Below are 13,987 nucleotides of genomic sequence, written 5' to 3'. Positions count from 1 at the left end.
GCAATGTGATGGTATAGAGTTACTGGGCTTACAAATACAGATGTGTTAGCAATAAAACTAAAATTCAAAGTTTGAACATAAAGTACAAGATAAATATATACATAAACACACACATATATACGTAGAGAGAGAGAGAGAATGAGAATATCACAATATGTAATAATTTATAAAAAGAACAGATGTAAGAAATCCAAAAAACTTCTGCCACTAGTAATCTAGTATCTTAACGTTCTCTGGCCATCATCTTAAGTGAGACAACTCAGACACAGAAAGGCAAAAACCACATGATCTCATTCATAAGCAGGAGCTAAATAATGTGTACACATAGAAGCAGAATGTGGAATGATGGAAAATGGAGACTCGAAAGGGTGGGTTAGTGGAGAGGAGTGGATGATGAGAGGTTGACCGGTGGGTATAGTACGTGTTGCTTCAGTGATGTACGCCCACAAGGCCCCAACTGTACCACAACGCAATATATCAACGTGAAAAATTGCACTTATAACCTTACGAATGCTAAATAAATGTCTTTTCTGATTTTTTAAAATTGAACCACTCAAAAGGAATACAAAATTAGACACCGTAACTATCTAAAACATATATGTACAGACACAAAGAATACACAGAAGACATGACTTATTTTAATCATACTGGGAGATAGATTTTTTCCTTTAAAATATTCCTTATGGAAAAATATTATTTTCAAAAATTAAAAAAAGTTTATAATGAAAACACACAGGAACTATTAGTTTAATCAATACATTATTTCTGATGAGCAAAAAGTGAAACTTTAATTACTTAGTATGTCACCCACAAATAGTCATTTACTCTAACTTTTCAGGAGCGTGGGTAGGGATAGTCATGACTGTTTGTATTTTGTGAAAAATACAAAGTACAGCTCTTCTTCTTCCTGAACAGTTCAGACTTAAAGTCATTAGATGGGGCAGAGAACAAGGTAGGTGCCCGCGAAGGGCTGGAGGGAGACAGGAGGCTGAGTGAGGTCTCAGAACCTGAGAGGGATGAAGAGGGCACCCGACACGGGACAGTGGACTGTGCGGTGAATCAGAGCCCACGTGGGGCGATGTGCATGGCTTCGTCTTAGTGGTTCAGCACACAAAGGCAGAAACACAAACACGGTGAGGATGGCGTTCCCACAGAGAACTTACTGGCACGGGTGTCAGTGTCCAAAGAGGGTAAGGAAGGTACAGAGAAGAGGTTCGGGGATGAGGCATAGCCCAATTTGGGGAGTCAGAGCCCAAGTGGGATGAGCAGGGCATCCGCATGGAGAAGGGGGTGGTAGTGGTTATGGAAGATGGGTTCATGGGAGAAATGATCAAATCATTAACTATATTAAGGAAAATGTTAACCATTTATCTGTCAGAGAAGGGAGTTTCAAAACAGAGAAAACAAGAATGAACCTTGTGGTGCTGAATTGGTATTGGAGCAATCAGTATGAACTCATGATTTTTTTATACACACACACACACACACACACACACACACACACACACACACACTAAAAATGTGTTTACTACATCTACATATATTGACATATTCCCTAGATTTGTTACTTAGGATGAGCAAAGCCTGAACAGCAATGAGCATGCTGAGCACCAGTGTTTGGTTTCTAAATAACTTTCCTCCTTAGGAAATGGCTGATCCTAAGGCCGGGGCAGGGAAAGTACAAAATGACCCTAAAACATCTTGTTGTTCCAGAGAGCACGGAAGGACTCAAGACTGACAGGATATACCAAAAGGACAAAGAAACTTGCTTGAAGGGGCTCTTATTGGCCTAATTTGGAACAAAGTGAGCATGAAATAAATAATGATAGTAACAGATTGTAAGACTGGGTAAAACAGGAATCCATGAATTAATAGTGATACAGATAAGAGCATAAACTTAAACTGGATGAAGAAAGGATATTTATGTGGAATAATCTCAAAATACCTCCATGCAAAGTACTTATTAATGACAAAGGGAATGGCAGTAACTTGAGAGTGAAGTCTGGTAGACATCATCTAAATCAAGTGATCGAGTCAACATTATCAGCAATGGAATAATCAAAATCATACACCACCTGATCAAATGCAAAAGAAGAACACAGCACTACTTCTGTGATATTTACACCAAACGTGTACAACCTTAATCTAATCATGAGGAAACATGGCACACCCAAGTTAAAGAACATTCTACAAAATAATTTTCATGACCTATGTGAAGATAATGAGAGTCAAGGAACTTTTCCAGACTGAAGGAGACTAAAGAGACATGAAAACTAAATGCAGTATGTGACTCTGAACTTACTTTTGCTATAAAAAAAAATCGTTGTGTAAACTAAAGAAATTTAAAGGGTCTGTAGATTAAATGGTAGTGAAGTATCAATATTAATTTGTTTTCAACTTACTCTCCAATGACTCAGGATAATAGAATTCTTTGTACTGTGTTTGAAATTTTCCTCTAAGTTTGAGACTGTTTCAAAATTTAAAGGGTATCTTAAAAATCAAAGCACAGAATATTAGGGATTTTAAAAATTATACTGCTACATAGTCTGAGTTTTCCAACACTATACTGACATTTTACAGTACCTTAGAACAGGGCCAAATTTTTTCACACTTCTTGAGTAATATCCCCAAAGGCACCCAAAGCAAAATTGGACAAATGGAATCAAATCAAGCTAAAAATCTGCACGACAAAGGAAACAATCAACAAAGGGAAGAGAAAACCCACAGAATGGGAAAAAATATTTGCAAACTACTCATCTGACAAGGGATTAATAACTAAAATATATAAGGAGCTCCAACTACTCAATAGGAAAAAAAATCAAATAATTCAATTAAAAAATGGGCAAAAGATCTGAATAAACATTTCTCAAAAGAAGACATACAAATGGCCAACGGGTATATGAAAAAATGCTAAAGATCATTAGTCATCAGAAAAATGTAAATCTAAACCACAATGAGTATCATCTCGCCCCAGTTAAAATGGCTTTTATCAAAAAGACAGGCAATGATGAATGCTGGCGAGGATGTGGAGAAACTGTCGGTGGGAATGTAAATTAGTGCGACCGCCATGGAGAACAGGATGGAGGCTCCTCAAAAAACTGAAAGTAGAACTACCGTACTGCTGGGTCTATATCCAAACAAGGGGAATTCAATATATCAAAAAGATAATCTGCACTCCCACGTTTACTGCAGCACTATTCACAATAGCCAATATTTGGAATCAACTTAAGTGTCCATCAACAGATGAATGGATAAAGAAACTGTGTTACACACACACAATGGAAGATCACATAGCCAAAGACAATGGAATCCTGCCATTTGCAACAGCGTGGATGGAACTGGAGAACACCATGTTAAGTGAAATAAGTCAAGCACAGAAAGACAAATCTTAACATGTTCTCACTCATACATGGGAGCTAAATATTTAAAACAATTGATCTCATGAAGACAGAGAGTAGAATGATGGTTACTATAGGCTGGGAAGGGTTACAGGGGAATGGGGATGAAGTGAGAGGAAAAAAAAAAAAGAATAGGTCCAAATTTTGTGTCTGAATACCTCCTTTGAATCTTGTATCTTTATATTAAAATTGGATGGCTGAAATAAGTATCACATAAAGAGCAAAATAATCTTCCCCATTAAGCCAGAGGAATATATTTGGATTAATAAGCAAGAGCAAAGCTCTCTGTTTCAAGTTAGTTTATAATTGAAAAACATTTTAAACTAAACTAATATTGTATAAGAATTATGTGCCCCTTTCAAAACTTGAATATTTCATAGGAAAAAAATAAAACTCTCACTATACATTAAGGCACTGCCATGGTTTGAATGTCCCCTCTGAAACTCACGTTGAATCTTAATCCTCACTGTAACAGTATTAAGAGGGTGAGAAATCAGACCAGGGTATTTGAAATGTGGGACGTTTGGGAAGTAACGAGGATTAAATGAGGTCAGAGAGAGGGTCATTGGTGGCTGCGCAAGAGGAGGAAGACAGCACTGAGCTGGCATGCTCTGCCCCTCCCCACGTGACGCCCTGCACCGCACTGGGACTCTACAGAGTCCCCACCAGCAAGAACACCCTCACCAGTTGCCGTCTCTTGGCCTTGGACTTCCCAGCCTTCAGAACTGTAAGAAATAAATTTTCTTCCTTTATAAATTACCCAGTCTTAGGTGTTCAGTGATAGCAACAGAAAATGGACTAAGACTGGCATATACATAGAACTTTATCCTAGTTCATTTTTGTACTGTACTGCTTGAATGAACACCAGATTAGAATATGAGACGGGGTTGGGTATTAGTAAGCAACACAAGGCAGAAAACAAATAATAATTCCATGTAATTTACCAGTTTATTCTCCCCTGCAGACTTCAACTTCTCCTGCAGTTTTATGGTGGTCTGTCGGATCCTTTCTATCTCCTCTTGCTGTTTAAGAATCAGTTGTCTTTCCTTCCGAGCTGCCTTGTTGGCTTCTTGAAGACGTTTTATTTCTGCCTAGGGTTTAAAGAGTTAGGAGAGGGGTTGAGCTTTGTAGGAAAAAAGTCCAAAGTAACATTTTTTAAAAGCCATCATATACATTAAAAACAAATATGTATAGTATTTTAAGATAAAAGCAGTAATACTGAAAAGTTTTTTAAGTAATGACAAAGCAAAGAAGTCACACACAACTCCATCACTGTAAAATAACTGAACATGATTCCTTAATTTAAATAATCATAATTACAACAGACTGATAATTTCGTAACCCCTTTTTAAACACACCTTTCACATTCTTCCATAATGCTACTCAGTGTTTACACTTATTTGTTTAATAGCTGCATATCCAGTAACTTAGTTAATGTAACCATTATTTTACTGCTAAACTCTTAGGTCCTTATCATTTTTCACTATTCAAAATAATGTTTTAATGCCTGCAGTTGTTTCATAACCTGGACTAGTTTTTTAGGAACAATTCCTAAATGTAGAATAAGTAAGTTGAAGATGACGAATCATTTTATGGCTCTTAAAACAGTTTTAAAGATTGTTTTCAGAAAAGGACTGTCCCCACTTACAATACCACTAGAAACACTGAAGACTACATTGCACCAATCTCTTTCCACACACGATATGTTTTCAGTTGCTGAGTGGACAAAAGACGATATACTTCACTGCTAATAATTGTTCAAATTTAACAGAGACAGCCCTTTTTAAAAATAAATTTGTTTAAATCTGTTTTCTTATCAATAAAGCATAATAAAAACATTAAAAATTTGTTGTTATAATTATTTTAATCGCATTTCAGAGATTTTTTTGAAACTATCTGAAAATGTTGCACAGTGCATAATAAACATCCACATTTCCAAAACTCCAAGTTAACAACTATTAATAACTGGTTATATTTTTTCCTAGTCTTTAATTTTATAAAGAAATAGAACATTACAGATGAAACTAGTCTGCAATCTTGTGCCCTAACTCCTCAGAGGTAACAACTATCATGGGTTTGGCATGTACCTATTCTTTTTAATATTCTTCTACAAATATTTGTGCTTATCTGCAAAAGACATATATTGCTTGGCAGTTTGCATGTTTTAAAATATTTTATAAATAATATCATATGTATATATTTTCAATCTTGCTTTATTTATCAGACACTGTTTTTGATACCTCTCCATGTTAATTTACACTTTCTGATGCTGCACAAAATTTCACTGGCAGAATGAATACACATTTCATTTATCCATCACCAATACGGCTGAATTGGAAGGTTTGTTGTCTATTTTTTACTATTATAAACAATGCTACAATGAAGGGCCTTATACTTTTTGTTTCGTTGGGCATATTTATGAATTTCTCTGGAACAGCAGTTCTCCAGGTGTGTTCCATGGGATCCCGGGGGGGTCCTTGAGACACTTTCAGGGAACTCTCAGGGTCAAACTATTTTTATAATACTAACACATTATTTGTTCTTTTCCATTCTCATTCTCTCATTAGTATACAATGGCTTTGTACGCATTTTTAAGAAAGCAACTATATTTCCCAAAACACACAAAAAAATTTAGTGAAAAGAGTGATATTTAGATTTTTGCAAACCTCTTTATTGTCTAGCTTGATTTTTTTAACATCATGCATTGGTCATTTGGAAAATGTTGGTTTACTGAGTTACACAGATTTTCTAAACGTTAATACATTTCATCATACAATATCAAAAAATCACACTCATTAATATGACCATTAATCTCAAAACAAATTATTTAGTATTGGGTGGCAGACAGAAATTTTTCAAAATTCTGACTTGCTTGAAAGCCTGAATATTATCATTGGCAACAAATACTGTCAGCTGTTTTCTTTGAAGTGACAGGCGCATTTTGTGGATCCTTGAGAAAATCTCTCTCAAATATCCAAATCTGAATTAGGATAGTTCGCCCAGGAATCATTCTTTCAAGTGAAAATAATATTCCCTGAAAAAAGTGGCTAGTTCAGCTTACAGTTCAAACAATTGCACAAATACTTTTCCTTGAGCTAACAACAATCAATGTATTCTGGTATCCAGCAAAAGAGCCTAATTCTGAACTCCCCATTTCTGCCACATAGTTGCAATACGTAATTACAACTGCAATAAATATCTTAACACAAATATTCTTATGCTCTGATTCTTTTATTTCTTTCTTTCTTTTTTTTTTTTTTTTTAAGACAGAGTCTCACTCTGTTGCCCGGGCTAGAGTGCCGTGGCGTCAGCCTAGCTCACAGCAACCTCAAACTCCTGCGATCCCCCTGCCTCAGCCTCCCGAGTAGCTGAGACTACAGGCATGCGCCACCATGCCCGGTTGATTTTTTCTATATATTTTTAGTTGTCCAATTAATTTCTTTCTAATTTTAGTAGAGACAGGGTCTCGCTCTTACTCAGGCTGGTTTCGAACTCCTGAGCTCAAACAATCCGCCCGCCTCGGCCTCCCAGAGTGCTAGGATTACAGGCGTGAGCCACCGCGCCCGGCCTGATTCTTTTATTTCTATAAGGCAACTCTCTAGGGGTAACCAATTAGATCAAAGAGTATTTTTTGCACATTGACTTAAAAAAATCCTGAAGTAGTACAAATAGAAAAAATAGTCACTCAACACTGGCATTAAACATATTTAACAGTTTGCATATTTGTTTCAAATCTGTTTCAAAAATAAATCACTACAGGCGAAATCAAACTCCACCCTAATCTCTTTTTCCTTTGTTTCTTCTTCAGAAGTGTATCATTCCTACATGTACGTTTGATGCATGAATTATTTCCACAGAACATGTACTACTACTAAGTGGTTATTTTAAAAAATTTATATGAGTGGTATAATACCGTGCATATTCTTTGCATCTTGCTTTTCTATAAAAGCCAACATTATAGTTTTTGATAAATAAAGATCTAACGCTAAACCATCCAGTATGACAGCCACTAGCTACATGTGGCTGGTAGCTACCGTATTGGACAGCACAGATACAGAATATCACCATCATTTCAGAAATCTGTGTAGACAGTGCTGATACCTAACGCATTCATTTTCCTGCAGTATCATACTTTCTTGCAAGAACATAGTCAGTTTCCTCTATTCTCTTACTAAAGAAATTAAGTTGTTTCCATTTTCCCCTGCACAAGTGTGAAAGCTTCTCTAGGCTACATGACAAGAAAGAACTGCTGAGTCATATATGACATATGTCCTCAACTTAACTAGGTACAGTCAACTGCTCCCAAAATGGTTATACCAATTAAACTCCAACTAGCTATGCAAAGCTGAAATGACAAAACTGGAGACTTAAGAGGCCTCAAACTCACATTCTCCTCCTGAAAGTATTTGTCAAATTCTGAAGCAGTAGACAGAAGGCTAAGGAGCTAAGCCAGAAACGTCTCTAAAGCAGAGCAGAAATTTCTACAGTCTCTTGTGCTGAGTAAAAAAGGTTTGCCCGAGTTTCAATCCCTGGAGGGCCACAACCTAGGGACAATGCAAACCAGACGTAGGCCAAAGCTTACCAGCTCTGCGACCCAACCCTAACCCAGCTCAGTCCTTGAATGGATTAAGGTGAACCACTGATGACAACAACAGCACAGCAGAAGAAAGGAAAATCCTCTCCGGGGGAAGAAGACATCAGCTGGAGCCTTTGCAGTTATTTATTCACAGTGCCCAGAATTCAATAAAGAAATTACTAGGAATGCAAAGAAAAAGGATCATATGATAATAAAAAATAAAAACAGACAACAGTAATAGACCTACAGATGGCTGCACATTGGCAGACAAGAAAAAAAACAACGAAAGAATGGCAGACAAGAAAGTTAAAATCAGTATGAATAATGTGTACAAAAAGTATAGAAAAGAGCAGAAAAATAGACTAAAAGGTAGATAATTTCAACAAACAATGAAAATCCATTAAAAAAACAAAATTAAGAACTCATTGGATGGATTTAACATTACACTGGACAAAGCAGAAGAAGCACTAATGAACTCAAAGATGGGACAATAAAAACTCTCCAAATTGAAAGACAGTGTCTTTAGTTTAGTTTAGGTTTTTTTTTTCTTTAAGAATGAAATAAAAACAAAATGGAGGAGAGAGATGTGGTAAATGGTCAAAAGATCTAACATGTCTAACTGAAGTCCCTGAGGAAAGGAGAGAAAGAACGGGGCAGAAGCAATACATGAAGAAGTAATTTTTGAAAAATTGATGAACTACAACCAACAGATTAGAGCTCAGCAAACCCTAGACAGAATGAACACAAAGGAAACCACACCTAAGCACATCATGGTGTTAAGGTCATTAAATATGAAATGCCCAATTTCGAGTCAAAAGTTTAGTTCATTATATCTCAAACAAGTAGCAGTCCAGTTAATCAAAGTATGCGCCTAAATTACTGACAGTTTTGCCATCTTAACAGTAGCTTGTTTATGCCAGCAGTGAAGAAGCCTGGAGAGTGAGTGGCGATGAAATCGCAAAAGGCATTTCCCACAGCTTATTGAGAATTGAATATTGCTCCTCGCAAGAAGTGGTCCAAAGCCTGGAAGTGGTAGTCAGTTGGTGCAAGGTCTGGTGAATACAGTGGATGACAGAGAGTTTCCAAGTCCAGTCTCTGTAGTTTGAGCAGCGTTGTTTTTTGCAACATGTGGTCTTACAAGAGGACAAGAGGATTGGTCTGTCTCCACTGACCAATCTCAGCTGCTTAATCGCAAGCATCCTCATCATTTTGTCCAACTGGTTGCAGTAGACATCCGCTGTAATAAATTGACCAGGTTTCATGAAGCTGTAGTGGATAATACCAGCACTGGACCACCAAACAGACACCATTAGCTTTTTTTGATGAATATTTGGTTTTAGACTATGTTTTGGTACTTCACCTTTATCCAACTATCGTGCTGAATGCTTGCAATTGTCAAAAAGAAATCTATTTTTCATCACACATAATAATATGGTGTAGAAATGGTTCACCTTTATGTCATGACAGCAAAGAAAGGCAAGCTTCGAGACAATTTCTGTTCTGACGCTTGTTTAATTCACGCGGTACCCATCTGCCCCAGCTTCTTTACCATGTCCATTTGTTTCCAATGGTCCAACATTGTTGGAATAGTAACGTCAAACCTTGCTGCTAATTCACACATAGGTTGAGGTGGATTCGCTTCCACTACAGCTTTCAGCTCATCATTATCCATCTTGGTTTGAGGCCACCCACATGTTTCATTTTCAAGATTAAAATCATCACAATGGAAATTCTCAAACCATCAACGTACTGTGCATTCATTAGCCACAACTTTCCCAAACGCTTCGATGATATTTCAAACTGTCTGCACTGCATTGGTTCCATGATAGAACTCATATTCAAAAACAACACGAATGTTTGACCTATCCATGGTTTCACAAAAACTGCTCTAAAAAAAAATCTGAAAGATAATCACAAGCCAAAATGTGCGTTTGAAAGACTAAGGATATATCTTCACAACAGGAAAAAAAAAAAAAGAAGTGTCAAAGTGAAATGTCAGAGATACCAATTGTCCACTCAGTACTTAAGAAAATCAAACATTTCATACTTAATTACCTAATAAAACTACTGAAAATTCAAAGACAACTTTTAGAAAAAATCATAAAAAGAGCCTTCAAAAAAACATTAAAACAAGTGACCTCTCCACCAAAATAATGGAAAGCAGTAAACAATGGAAAAACTTTAAAAGTGCTGAAAGAAAATAATTCTAGGCCTCTTAAAAATATCCTCCAACAATGAAGGTGAAACAAATACATTTTCAAACTAACAAAACCAAAAAAAATGTTATCAGCATGCATGCGATACTAGCTATATCAAAATTATAAATGTTATCTTCAAAGGATACTGTCAAAGTCAAAAGAAACCCCACACAAAGGGAGAAAATATTTATAAATCTTGCTTTTATTCTACTTTACAAACAGAAAGCTATTGTAACACTCAAGAAAGTTGTTTACTTATTTTAACTAAAAAATGTTTTAATTTATTTTAAAACCACTTTTTCTGGATTAAAAAGACACAATTTTGTCAAAAATAAAGTTGAGAATTTTTTCAAATTCATATCATCAGTAATGTTTCGTGGGGCAAACTTATAAAAAAACTATTTAAGTAATAATCCTATATATAACTCAAATAATTAGGTTGATAAATTAAACAGTAGCTAGTACCTGACAACAGGTCAATAAGGGGAAAAAAAACTAGAATCTACTGAATCCTTACCAGGCACTGTGAATATACTTTACACATGTGACCTCATTTTATCCTCACAACCACCATAGGAAGCATAACCCCACGCCTACAGGTGAGGAAACTGAGTCTCAGAGAGCTACTGAAACCTGACCATGGTTCCACAGTCACAAGTGACAAAGCTGGAATTCAGGTAACAGCAACTAACTTCACTGGCACTCACCACTGTGCCAAAGTCCACTCTAAGTTTATTTTATGTATTAATTCACTTATTTCTCCCAACAAACCTATAAAGTATGTTACTATTATCATCCTCAGTTTACAAGTGAGGAAACTGAGGCAGAGAGAAATTAATTGACTCATCCAAGGTTAAGAAACTAATAATTGGCAGAGTTGGGATTTTAGCCTAAACAACCTGACTCTAGAGCCGGAGTTCTTTCCCACCTCACCACCATGCCGCCTCATCAGAATTCAAAAGCGAGGTCTAGGTCCACTGACCCCAGATATTTGTCAATATGTAATTAATAGGTCACAAAAATCTATTCAGGGAAACAATGACAAAAAAATTAATCCAAATTAATATACATATTAATTTTTAAAATATGTATCTCAAAAGAGCATTTTATGCTACTTAGTACAAAAGCAGAAGGGTTGAGTGTTGTATTAGGCTAGCAGCGGCACACCGTCCTTTGGGAGAAATGCACTGAATTACCAAGCAACTCCTATAATTACAGTAGTATGGGCATAAAAAGTGGTATCAACTAAATCTCATTTAAGGCAGTAAGAAAAAGAGATTAGGCAAAATAACAGATTCCACAAACTAACCTGCCTTATGATAAGCTGTTTGAAAAGAGTGTTTTTCCTAACATACCTTTTCTTGCTGCAACCTTAAGAGCAAACCACGCTGTTTCTTCCGGAGTGGGGGCATTTTATCATCTTCTCCTTTGTCTCGTAGATGTCTGCAAACAATATTTTCCATTGAGGCGAAGATTAAATTTCTATTACCTGTATTATGTTAAGAATTATTGACTACTTAAAAGTCTACAAACCAATTTAACATTTTCTAAAGTGGAAAACAGTTGCTACATTCATATGTAGCTACATTCATATGCTACATGCAATGCAGCAATTCATAACCCAACAAAAATATTACTGGGTATATAAAACACGTAAGCCCTAAATTGCGTCCTTTAAAGACAGAAGGACTTTGGGAAATTTACAACATTGTAGGAAAAGTAAGTACAAAATGACAACATACCGTGAGAGTTAGTTAAGTGATAAAAGAGAGCTGCAAAGACAGTGCTACGTGGGTAGGAAGAAAGTCTGCAAAGGAACATGACCTAAATATGCTGCCACGTTTCTACCTTGAGAAACTGGGTGGCTCAAATCAAACTCATGAGGAAACAAAAACATCTAAAAACATAAAGCATTTCCTTTTGATGAAAGAAGAAATGAATGAGAACTATGCTCGCTGAAAGAACTCACTTTTTCTGATGCTCCAGCCAGGCTAACTCGGCCTTAGTTTTCTCCTTCAAGGCCTTTTCACGGAGACGCAGGAGGGAAGACTGGTGAGCTGCCCTCATCTCCTCTTCTTTCATATACTGTCGAACCATCTCCATGGTAAACTTAGAAAAGCTGTCTTGTCCTCCTGAGAATGGCATGCTCAGCTCCTAAAGCAGAGATATATTTCAAGTTCATCACATTCTAAACCTTTTGGAACTTAGTTTCATTAAAAGAGGTATACGTTCACAAAAATAAGTTATGTATTTAATAAGGCCGCCAACCAGGTAAGACAACATTCTCTACTAAAAGGCACGTGAGAGGGATTAATATTCATCTGCTAATTTATTCAGCCAATAAAACTTTAATAAACAACTGCAAGCCAGGTACTGTCCTAGGGATACACTGTGGCATAAGACTTTGTTCCCATTAACTAATAGGCTTACAATTTGGAAGAAAAATGAATATAAATTTCTAAATAGAATAAAGTGTTAGAAGAGTGAAGCAAGTGAAAAAGCTACAGCGATAATACTGGCTGAGATCCTCAAAGCCCTATATATAATTACAAAAACTGCTTTACAAGGAAAGTGAAGCCAGATTTTATAGGAAAAAATAACATAAAATTGATAATCTTAGGAAAATAATTCTGGTAGCTGACAGCTGAGTTCAGCTCTAAAATTCATCCTCATGCCTTTGTTGAGAGAACACGTCCACAACCGCTCACTTCCGTAGATAAAGTGAAACACACCTTGGCAGAAGACATCGTGCTCTTTTCTGGGGAAGCTTCTTCATCAGAGTCGTCATGATGGCCTCTTTTCTTTTCCATGTTAAACCTGCGATGACTCTCAGAAGGTAGTAAAGATCGAAATGATTTTTCTTCTATTTCGTCTTCTGTCATGGATTCATCAAATTTCAGGGAATATTCTGTTGCAATAGAAGTTGAATCTATAAGAATATAGAGAAAGCAGATTTCATCATTATAACTGTTTTCAGTAGTTACTCAATTAGCGGCCCCTTTTGCCTCGTTATGGGACAATCCAACATAAATTCATATAACGGATCACTAGCAATTAACAGGTATGGAATAATAAACCAAATTCATTTACCTTACAAACATGAAAAAACCTCTAAAAATACCTAGATATACTAGGACAAGAAGTATGGTAAAAATATCAATACACTACATATTTAAAGAGCTCTTACAAATCAATTAAAAAACCACAAATACATCTATAGGAAAAGATCAAGATTAGATGTTTAACAGAGGAAATATAAACAGTCAAAGTGAAAAAAAGTTTAACATTACTAGAAATCAAAGAAATGCACATTAAAATATTATTATTATGATGTTTGGAGACAGAGTCTCACTTTTGTCCCCTGGGCTACAGTGCAACAGCGTCATCATAGCTCACTACAACCTCAAACTCCACGGTTCAGGTGATCCTCCTGCCTCAGCCTCCCAAATAGCTGGGACTACAGGCTAACTGGGACTACAGGCACGTGCCACGATGCCTGGTTAATTTTTCCAGTTTCAGTAGGGATGGGGTCTTGGTCTTGCTTAGGCTGGCGAACTCCTGAGCTCAAACAATTCTCCCACCTCAGCCTCCCAGAGTGCTGGGATTATAGGAGTGAGCCACTGCAGCCGGCCTAAAATATCTTTTTAATTCCATGCTTAATTAGAAATATGACAGCTCTTTCAATCTGGTTCCTGTGTGCCTTTGGCATTCCCCCTTATTCTTTTTTTTTTTTTTTGAGACAGAGTCTCACTCTATTGCCTGGGCTAGAGTGAGTGCCGTGGCGTCAGCCTAGCTCACAGCAACCTCAAACTCCT

General features: G+C 36.6%; 1 protein-coding gene across 1 annotated transcript in view; it reads right to left on the bottom strand.

The window, feature by feature from the left end:
• Nucleotides 1-13,987, bottom strand: part of CEP350 (centrosomal protein 350kDa) — a 175,594-nt gene that overhangs the window by 58,205 nt on the left and 103,402 nt on the right. Inside the window, exons 21-24 of the mRNA XM_012646529.1 lie at nucleotides 12,905-13,101; nucleotides 12,142-12,326; nucleotides 11,528-11,615; nucleotides 4,343-4,489 (exon numbers count right to left, since the gene is read on the bottom strand). Coding sequence (XP_012501983.1) covers nucleotides 4,343-4,489; nucleotides 11,528-11,615; nucleotides 12,142-12,326; nucleotides 12,905-13,101 — 617 coding nt within the window. The remainder of the gene's footprint in view (nucleotides 1-4,342; nucleotides 4,490-11,527; nucleotides 11,616-12,141; nucleotides 12,327-12,904; nucleotides 13,102-13,987) is intronic.

Source organism: Propithecus coquereli, unplaced genomic scaffold (assembly GCF_000956105.1).
Source record: "Propithecus coquereli isolate 6110/MARCELLA unplaced genomic scaffold, Pcoq_1.0 Scaffold246, whole genome shotgun sequence".
In the NCBI taxonomy this organism is placed as follows: Eukaryota; Metazoa; Chordata; class Mammalia; order Primates; family Indriidae; genus Propithecus; species Propithecus coquereli.
Note: the sequence above shows the minus strand (reverse complement) of the source record. Positions and strands in the feature narration are given on the sequence as shown.